We start from the raw sequence: 10,943 nt of genomic DNA on the forward strand, positions 1-10,943 counted from the left end.
CAAACTTGATTACACCTTACATCCTCTCCAAACTTTATTACACCTAAAATCCTTTCATTACAACTTATATCCTCTCCAAACTTTATTTCACTTTATATCCTCTCCAAACTTTAATACACCTTATTACCTCTCTAAATTTCATCACACCTTTTATCTTCTCTCAATATTTTTCAAAACTTTATTACTTCTTATATTTTCTCCAAAATTCACTCAATATCCTCTCTAAACTTCACTGTATATCTTCTTTTAACTTAGTTACACAAAATATCCTATTAAAACTTCACTCCATCTTGTATCCTCTCCAAACTTCATCACACCCAATATCCAATCAAAACTACAGAATCTACATTTATCGAATTCATTTCCCAAGAACACTGTCATTCTGCTTTAATCGTAGTGCATTTCTTTTATACAATAAATCTGAACAAAAAAAAAATTCACCTGCTCTAACTTAATATTTTTTGTACCGTGGAGTGCACTAATTTTAGGAAAAATTACATGTATATCAAATTTTTGGAAAAGTCTTCCAGCTCTTACTCAAAACATGGACAACTCTATGCTAGAAGGGTCTACAATTCAATGTGACAGCTTCAGACATTATAACTTATAACCTAACAACTAACACAAATAACTACTTTAACTTAAAATTCATCACCTAAATCTTGTTAAGATGTCTCCCCCCCCCCCTTCTTTTTATTTTGTGTATAAAATATAAAGACATATATTAGGAGGGTGCATGAAAAAAAAAAAAAAGTTATACATCCAACCTAGAGACTATATATTTGTAGAGTAGACATGGAAAATCAATAGACAATAACTATGTCCATGAACATGATGAACCTAATATTCTAATGATTTAAAAAATAAAACTGTTCTTATTCAATGTAATAAGAACTATCTGTGGATATAACTTTGTAACATTATACAAATCTAAATACATTGTTAAAGAATGTGAGATATTTACACATTTAAATAAATACAGGCACTCCTATTTATAAAAAAATCTTGATGATAAAAGAATTCAATAAATAGTGTAATGCAACCAATAATGGACTTTGACCTACAAAAAGGTTTGTACAATGTATATATCTTCAAGTAATACAAGGGCAGTCACACATGCATGTATTCATATGTGTATGCAACATTTTTGCAATTTAATATATATCTTTTAAATTAGACAAAGTAATATGGGTAATACTTTACTTACATGTAAAACTAATTCACAATATTTGCATGTTTTAATTCCCCAACTTATTTTCAAGGAAGCCATCATCAGCTGTTCCTACTCATTTCCTTCCATATACATGTACACCCATGGACTTTGATTTACAACATATTAAAATACTTATTATGATATACATTCAATATCACTTTCCCGGTAATAATGAACAAATATAGAAATCTGGGTTTTCCATTGACCTTTAAAGGTTTAAGTTAACAAAAGACATTTGATGAATTTCATTACCAAGGCCATCAAAAATTCTTTTTCTGCTAATATAAAGTCTTAATCTGGTTAAAAAAAATTCTTCAATTAGCTCTATACCATGTATAATGGTATCAATAACTTTTTGCAATATTGACATAATTAAATTGTGTATTTAAAAGGAAATAAATAGAGTGGAATTTTCAACAGAGCAAAACTTAGCCAAACTTTATTATAATATACATTTAGATACATATGATCATATGCATTGATGCAATGAATACAAAATACTGGGAACAATGATGTGGCCTTTCTAAATTCAGCAAATGCTATATGTATGTGTCAGTAACTACTTTAAGAAGTTGATCATAGTATTAAGTTAATTCCACCTTTTGTAGATCTTATCTTGTAGAAGTTGCTTATTTTTATTTCTGATCACAGTTACTTTGTTATCTATAATGGTTCTTCAGAAAAAAAAAGCCAAAAGCAAGCAAAATAAGTATGTGTGTCACTAACTTCAATAGATATAAACCAATCACCAAAGTTTCATGAAAACAACTCCAAGCTAAGAATGCCATAAATTTGTAAAAACAAAAAACATTTTTATAAGAGCAATAATTCATGTAAGAAGTCAAAGTTTTGATGATTCCAATCACATAGAACTATTTGTAGATCTTGTCTAAATGTTTAACTGATAATTTTCGTTGTTTGAAGATTTTAATGAAGATATCTAATTTTGCTTTCAAGAATATAGCCAAATTTCATTTAACAAGTTTAATAACATGGCAACAAATAATGACAATTTTTTTTATAAATAAGAACTAGAGGCTCTAAAGAGCCTGTGTCGCTCACCTTGGTCTATGTGAATATTCAACAAAGGAAGCAGATGGATTCATGACAAAATTGTGTTTTGGTGATGGTGATATGTTTGTACATCTTACTTTACTGAACATTCTTGCTGCTTACAATTATCAATTATCAAATTGACTATAAAGGACAATAACTCCTTAGGGGGTCAATTGACCATTTTGGTCATGTTGACTTGTTTGTAACTTACTTTGCTGATCATTATTGCTGATTACAGTTTAACTGTGTCTATAATAATATTCAAGAAAATGACCAAAAACAGCAATATTTCCTTAAAATTACCAATTCAGGGACAGCAACCCAACAAAGGGTTCTCTGATTCATCTGAAAATTTCAGGGCAGATAGATCATGACCTGATAAACAATTTGACCCCATGTCAGATTTGCTCTAAATGCTTTGGTTTTTGAGTTATGAGCCAAAAGCTGCATTTCACCCCTATGTTCTATTTTTAGCCATGGCGGCCATCTTGGCTGGTATGGCGGGTTACACCACACATTTTTTAAACTAGATACCCCAGAGATGACTGTGGCCAAGTTTTGTTTAATTTGGGCCAGCAGTTTCAGAGGAGAAGATTTTTGTAAAAGATATATAAAATTTACGAAAAATGGTTAAAAATTGACTTTAAAGGGCAATAACTCCTAAAGGGGTCAACTGACCATTTTGGTCATGTTGACGTATTTGTAAATCTTACTTTGCTGAACATTATTGCTGTTTACAGTTTATCTCTATCTATAATAATATTCAAGATAATAACCAAAAACAGCAAAATTTCCCTAAAATTACCAATTCAGGGGCAGCAACCCAACAATGAGTTGTCTGATTCATCTGAAAATTTCAGGGCAGATAGATGTTGACCTGATAAACAATTTTACACCTGTCAGATTTCCTCAAAATGCTTTGTTTTTGAGTTATAAACCAAAAACTGCATTTTACCCCTATGTTCTATTTTTAGCCATGGCTGCCATCTTGGTTGGTTTGGCGGGTCACGCCACACATTTTTTAACCTAGATACCCCAATGTTGATTGTGGCCAAGTTTTGTTTAATTTGGCCCAGTAGTTTCAGAGGAGAAGATTTTTGTAAAAGTTAACGACGACAGACGACAGACGACAGACGCCAAGTGATGAGAAAAGCTCGCTTGGCCCTTCAGGCCAGGTGAGCTAAAAAGTGAATTACTGACATATTCCTTATACCACTGATAAGACATCAACTAATCAAATAAGAAAATAATAAATGTGGTTTCAATAGTCTTCTTTGACTTTGTAGTAACAGCCCATGGGGGAAATAAAAATAAAGTAAGGGGATGTACAATGTAGTATGATTGCCAATAAGACAACTATCTAAAAAGTTCAAATGAAGTGGATGTACTGTAAGCAATTATAGACATTACTTCTTAGGCCACACCAATTTAATTTCTTGTTCTACAGATTTTTGAACTCCAAAATTTGGGGTGAGGGAGCAATTTGAAAATTTTAATAAAAAAGTATTTAATTTGCAAACTTTTGAGGCGAAGCTTGAAAAGTAGAGGGCGAGGGATTATAATTTTTTTTTGTAAACATTAAATAGTAGGTTTTGACAATATTAAAACTTGATTTATCACTTGTACATTGACATTTCTTTAATTTCTGAAGTATTGTTTTCCTATTCACCAAGAAATAATTAAATCTGGGTATGTATGACAATGAGACAATTCTCCATCCAAGTCATATTCGGTTTGGGGGCAACCCTTAATGTTATAAATTTATCCCTTTTACATGTTTTATGAGGGATCAATATAAGTTATAATATATTTGTTTGTAAAAAAGGGTTTATATTTTCTCAAAGAACTATATATCTATCTGGTCAAAACATGTCCAAGAATGTTTGTAATATTCCTGGACTTTAACCATGTTAACACATTTACTTTAACAGTTTAATAATTATTCAAAATAAGTGGACACCTCTTTTAGAAAAAGTTGTTTAAAATATGATGAAACTCTCCTCTTTTTGAGTACAAAATTCTAAGTTTTCAAAGATTTTGTATATAAGAACTAAACAAATCCTTGGTCATGTTGGTATTTCTATTTTCTTTTCTACATCAATGACCCCTTGTCTGAGGGTGGGTTGTTCTCAACCTGATAATAGTGAACACAGGTCAAAGTACGGCCTTTTACACAGGGCATTGATACAGACCAAACAGCAAGCTAAAATGGACCCCAAAATTATAAGCGTACACAAATCGAACAGGAAAACCAACGATCTAATTTACATATGTCCGAACGGGAAAATACCAATGAACAATATCAACAAACGATGTTGAACGACAGGCCCCTGAATCAATCAGGACAGGTGTATAAACATGCAGCGTCTATGGATATTTTTGTTTTGCCAGCATACAAATAAAATTGCAGTTGAAGGCAAATCCTTCAGAAGTTCTGTGTACTTTATTCTAACAACGAACATCTGTTGATAGGGAATATAAGTAAGGGGGAAAGAAACCATTTTTTTGTTATTAAAAGGTATTTCCGCTGTTCTTAATTTTTAATGGAGCACTCCCGCTTTGGATAAATTGGTTTCATGCTAAAACAATTATTCTCACAGATATTTATACAGTGTGGTGGGGAGCTTTTATGTTTTAAATCTTTATATAGAGGTTAGACTGATTTTAAAAACAGATGTTGATATCTTTTTAGAATATTTACAAAAAAACGGTGCAGGAAATGGCTATGATTACATTTCCGGATGCGGGAAGCGGGAATATAAAAAATAATAAAAAAGAACTGTTTTGAAAAAAATAGGTGTGGGCGGGTCCGTCGAACAAGGAATCAAATTGGTGTGGCCTTACTGTGTTAGGCCAGAAAAACCCGTACCAAATCTATATAAAAAAAGAAGATGTGGTATGATTGCCAATGAGACAACTCTTCACAAGAGACCAAAGTGACACAGAAATTAACAACTAAAGATCACCTTACAGCCTTCAACAATGAGCAAAGCCCATACAGCATAGTCAGCTATAAATGGCCGTGAAATGACGATGTAAATCAATTCAAACAAGAAAACTAACAGCCTTATTTCTGTACAAAATATTAATGAAAAACAAATAAGTAACACATAAACAAACCACAACCGATGAAATACAGGCTACTGACTTGGGATAGGCACATACATGTACATACATACAGAATGAGCTGGTTAAAAGAGTTGTTGGCTATTAAAGGCAGACAGCCAGGCAGACAGATAACTAAGGTTTGAATTACTGTAAATTCAGAAATTCAGAAATTATTGCGTGCATTTATTATTGCGATTTTGTCATTTTAGACTTAAATGCGATTTTAATTTTTAAGATTTTGGGAAAAATTCTGCTTAATTTATATAAAATATTTTAAAATTTACAACTCTATCACAATTTTCACTATCATAAAAACTGTGAATAGTTTCTGAATTTACAGTAGCTGTCAGTGACTGCCAGTACTCTTAGATCTGTACTTCACGTCTTTTTTGTTGTTATGGATGAGTGATAAATAAATACCCGGCCACATCAGGGTTTTAATCCATCTGATAACATGGATAAGTTAAGCCTTTTAACTGACTTTTATAGTTGATGTTTGTGTTATGCTGTTCACCACTGTCCCAGGTTAGGGGCGGGTTGAGCTCTAACTAACATGTTTAACCTTACTATATTCTTTATGTGCCTTCCAAGTCAAAATTATAATATCTTTATTCCTCCATTTGTGTCATCATCAAAAGGACCATTTATCATACAATATCTACACAAACAACACATGCAATCTAACAAGAACTTGTATTTCAGTGGTTGTCTTTGGTTAATATCTTTTAATAATTTTTAATAATAGAGTTGGGTGCTCATTTTCGCCACATCTTTCCATGTTTTCTACAGTTTATGTTCAGGTCTAAATGTTTTTGAAGTATAATGATATTTTTATATGAAGATAACTTCAAATGCAAAATATTCTTAGGCTTTAAAACGGGTTTGTTTGTACAAAATCATCTGAAAAGTTAGATTAAAGGGTGTTTGAAATTTCAGGAATTTTTGTCAATGGGGGACACATATTCGCCGTTTTTACACATCTATTTAAAACCAAATAACCGCAGCTTTTAAATTTTTTATCAAATCAATTGCATTATAGATGAATGGCAGACATTTCAAAGGTGTAAAGAATTCAAAATTAGGACATTCAGTCAAATATTTACTTAGAAATACTTCTTTGAAATCATGTTTTTCATTCAGGAAATTGTCCGAAAATCGTTGTCCGTTTTTCGGACATTTTCGGTAGGAGCCGCAAATTTGTCTCAGTTCAAAAATTATCATATTTGTTATAAAAATATAATTTTCCGGTACATTTCTTCCATTTCAGCCATCCTTTGAAGTTTTTACACCTCAAAATCCTAAAACGGCGAAATTGTGTCCCCGGCGAAAATGAGCACCCCACTCTATATGTTTTAAAATAAATTAGGCCATTTGTTTGCTCAATTGTTTCATATTTTGATGCAAGGGCCTTTCATTGCTGACTATACTGTAAGGGTTTCTCTCATTGTTGAAGGTAGTATACTGTAGCAGTCTGAAATTGCTTACATGCACTTCATTTAAACTGTTGTGGATAATTGCCTCATTTTGGAGAGGTTATGAATTCCTGGCCTTATTTCACTCAATACAATATCTCCTTATTTTTATACTTTCAAGAAATTATCAGTTTGTTTCTGAACTTATAAACACCAAACAGACTTACCAGTGACAGTCAACAAGTAGTTGTGGTCAACTGGACTAATTCTTAATGGCAACACATATAATTTGTTTGGAATTGTCTGTTGTTGTTTTGATGTTGAGCAGACCAAAAAGAACTTTATTTGATAAAAGATGTATTCAGTATCCGATAATACAAAAATCAAAGTACTGAAGTACTGAACATCGGGTGACCGCAATCACTTGTCTCAGAAAAAAAAAATCACATCTCTATACCTGAAAGTGAGGTTTATGTACAGAGATATATGTTGAGATTATCGCGGGAACATAACGTTCCAACTATTGTACGTTTATTGTCGACGTCGTATTGTCAGTGACGTCGCCTTGGGCGGAAATACGAACTTCTATATAAAATGTAATGGCTGAATAGTTGTTGTTATATCGTTATATCATCTATATTTATGGTGCCTTGACCAATGGATCTCGTAAAATTGAAATCAGTCCGATCGGGGAACAGGAGCGCTGTTACCAGATTATTCCGAAGATTAGATGAAGTAAAGGAGAATTCGAATTTCGATGAAGAAGAAGTTATTGCAACACTCGGAAAACTAGTGCAAAAACAAACATTGTTTGAGGACTTAAACGAACAAATTCTTAAGTTAACAGAACCGGAAGATGTGGAAAATGAGATAGTGGATTCAGATGAATATTCAGTGGATATGGAAACAAAGATTCGCCACATACGTAAGTTCATACAAAATGTCCAAACACCACAGTCCCGTCAAATTGATTCACATACAACAACCCACACATTAAATCCAGAAACTATACCGTTTGTACCAACGCACAACATAGCCAACCCACACAACGCACAGTCGTTTGAGAACCCGTCTGTACAAGCCAGTCATACGTTCAACACACAGCAAAGTTCATTTTCGTCAGCTAGTAGTCACCGCCTACCCAAACTTTCGCTTCCAATATTCTCAGGCAACATCTTAGAATGGCAAACTTTCTGGGACTCATATGAGTCGGCCGTACACCTTAACTTGTCACTTACAAATGTACAAAAATTCAATTACTTGAAAGCACAACTAGAACATGAAGCACAAGATTCTATAGCGGGGTTCGCACTTACAAATGTAAACTATGATGAAGCCGTAAATTTACTAAAAGAGAGGTTCGGTCAACAAGACAAAATCATAAATGCATACATGCAGGCATTATTAGAAATCCCTTCACCTAGAAATCAGCTTACAAGTTTACGACGTTTTTACGATAAAATGGAAAGTTACGTCAGGGGATTAGAAGCTTTAGGTCAGACACAAGAAACATACGGCACTCTTCTTGTTCCAATTATTATGAAGAAATTACCCGGGGAAGTCAGACAACATCTCGCGCGAGAACACAGAATACAAACTTGGGTATTACGGGACCTCCGTAGGAGCATTTTAGATGAGATTAATATAATGGACGCAGGACAAGAGTTAGAGTCGACAAACCATTTGCCCACAACATCGTCTTTCTTTGCAAAGTCCAAATCTGTCAAGAATATTGAGACAAGACCTTGTGTGTTTTGTCATGAAATACACGCACCTACTCAGTGCAGTAAAATAACCGACACAGAATCCCGTATGATAATAGTAAAACGTGATAAGTTATGCTTTAACTGCCTTGGTAACCACAGAATTAACGAATGTAAATCTGAGAATACATGTAGATATTGTAACAGAAAACACCATACAAGCTTATGTAATGCCCACAAATCAAACGACATAAAACCAGGTAATGAAGAAAGCGATAGAAATGGAGGTAATACTTCAACGCATACGAATTTCCGCGCAAATGATAACCAGAGTAGCAGCCCGCTAAACCCGCCAAACCCGCCATCTTTGAATTCGACAAACGTTCACCTGGTAAAAGATAGTCATACAACGGAACACGATACTACCATTTTGTATTCAAAATCGAATGAATCACGATCAAATGTACTGTTGAAAACCGCCGTAGCACAAGTTGGAGCGAACCAACACTTTATGGATACGAACATTCTCCTTGACGAAGGAGCGCAAAGATCGTTTTTAACGCAGGAAGTAGCGAATAAACTTCACTTACAGATAGAGGGAACAGAAATTACACAGTTATCGGCATTTGAAGGTAAAGAGAAAACCGCGAGACACTTAGGAAACACAACAGTCTACCTGAAAACCGATGCAGGACACGTAATGCCAATCAAAGTACTGATAGTACCTTTCATCGCTTTGCCTCTACAGAATCAAATGAGTAACATTGATACGGAATATGAATATTTACGTGGTTTAAAGTTAGCGCACACAACGACAGAGCAAGATTCATTCCAGATATCGTTGCTAGTAGGCGCAGATCACTACTGGGACATTGTAGAAGATCATGTAGTACGTGGAAACGGTCCGACAGCCGTGAAATCTAAGATCGGATATTTGCTTTCAGGACCTACATACGGTAAAGAGTTGAACACGTCGAACGATCACACGCTTAATATTTCACACGTTGCTGTTGAATACAATTCAGAAAAACTTTGGAATTCGGAGTCTATAGGAATCAATAGTAAGGAGATTGAAGAAGATAATACATATATTAAAGCATTCGCTAGGTTAGCATGGAAAGAAAACTCTGATGAATTACCTACAAATTCAACCGTTACGAAAAAAAGGACACAAAACGTCACTACAAACCTCATTAAAACCCCAGATATGTTGAATGGGTACGGAGAAATGATACAAGAACAGAAAGGACGGCGATTCAGGAAGAAGGTGACTGAAACAACAGAAATTTCAAGAAAAGCCAATCCTGATCATCCAGTACATAGGAAATCGAGCACCACTCGTATCAGAATAGTTAACAACTGCAGAAAAAGGAAAAGATGGAAATCCGAATACCATATGTTGTTACGTGAATTTCTTAAGACCAACACAGGAGAAACTACAAGACCGATCGCAAATTATATCCGTTGGAAGTAACACAAACGATGACAAACAATTCTAACGTTCCAATTGATGAACAGGAACATATGGAGAACAGACCGAAACGAAAAGCTAGCCTAAAAGCCCAAGAGACCATGCAGACGTGGATTCACCAGTGATGTCGATGAACATAAACAATTACACGTTTAGTGCAAAGTTGAATTTTATTTTATTTCATGAGAGACTTTAATTGAATTTAATCGCTAAATATAATTTCCGTTTTATATGATTTTGCTCAGTATTACAAAGAAAAACACAACGCGAGAGACAATTTCAAAGTGATATTATTTATTGATGGACAGTTATTTATCAGTGAAACGATTTATCAATGGACAATTGAGAATTTTAGAAAATTGTGATAAGTTTTACTTTTTCGCGGCCCCAGTATGTTGAGATTATCGCGGGAACATAACGTTCCAACTATTGTACGTTTATTGTCGACGTCGTATTGTCAGTGACGTCGCCTTGGGCGGAAATACGAACTTCTATATAAAATGTAATGGCTGAATAGTTGTTGTTATATCGTTATATCATCTATATTTTATAGAAAATATTGCCAAAGGAAAATATTTTATAATGAAATAATGTCTTACTCTTTGCAACCAATTCGTCACGCAAACTCTTTTGAACAAGATTCAATAGTGATCAATGCCTGACTGAAATACTGTCCGTGACAATATTTTCTCATCCAAGAAGGTCTTCCCTATGAAATCATAAAAGGGCATACGATACAGTTTTGATCACATATTTACATTTTGAAAAAAAAATCCATATAGATCTAGACTATTTTTTTATCCGTGATTAAATCAAATATGTAATAAAAAATATACCTTCATGTGCTACTTTTTAAGTAAAATGAGGTCGAAATTTGTATATTTGCATTAATTCGGATTTGTGGCCGTATTTTCCCTTTCGAAAGAAAACCATAACTTTTTGTTTTAAAAAATAAACACAAATTGTTTGTTTGTTAAATA

The 10,943-nt window shown here is 33.7% G+C and overlaps 2 protein-coding genes across 3 annotated transcripts in view; one reads left to right on the top strand and one right to left on the bottom strand.

Annotated features, from left to right (window-relative positions):
• Nucleotides 1-7,154, bottom strand: part of LOC134688360 (uncharacterized) — a 29,140-nt gene extending 21,986 nt beyond the window's left edge. Inside the window, exon 1 of one of the 2 annotated variants that reach the window (XM_063549022.1) lies at nt 7,017-7,154. The gene's annotated coding sequence lies outside the window, so the exon portion shown is untranslated. Of the gene's footprint in view, nt 1-1,207; nt 1,382-7,016 lie in introns of those variants that run through there. The other variant, XM_063549031.1, reaches the window with a different exon arrangement.
• Nucleotides 7,155-7,446: 292 nt separating this feature from the next.
• LOC134701977 (uncharacterized) lies at nt 7,447-9,966 on the top strand. The gene has a single exon (XM_063563121.1). The coding sequence runs from the start codon at nt 7,447-7,449 to the stop codon at nt 9,964-9,966; it is 2,520 nt and encodes an 839-aa protein (XP_063419191.1).
• Nucleotides 9,967-10,943: the final 977 nt, after the last annotated feature.

The sequence above is a fragment of the Mytilus trossulus genome, chromosome 1, assembly GCF_036588685.1.
Source record: "Mytilus trossulus isolate FHL-02 chromosome 1, PNRI_Mtr1.1.1.hap1, whole genome shotgun sequence".
Lineage (NCBI taxonomy): Eukaryota > Metazoa > Mollusca > Bivalvia > Mytilida > Mytilidae > Mytilus > Mytilus trossulus.

What these genes read in the sequence shown, in the direction of transcription:
- LOC134701977 (XM_063563121.1), top strand. Translation starts at nt 7,447, where the DNA reads ATGGATCTCGTAAAATTGAAATCAGTCCGATCGGGGAACAGGAGCGCT.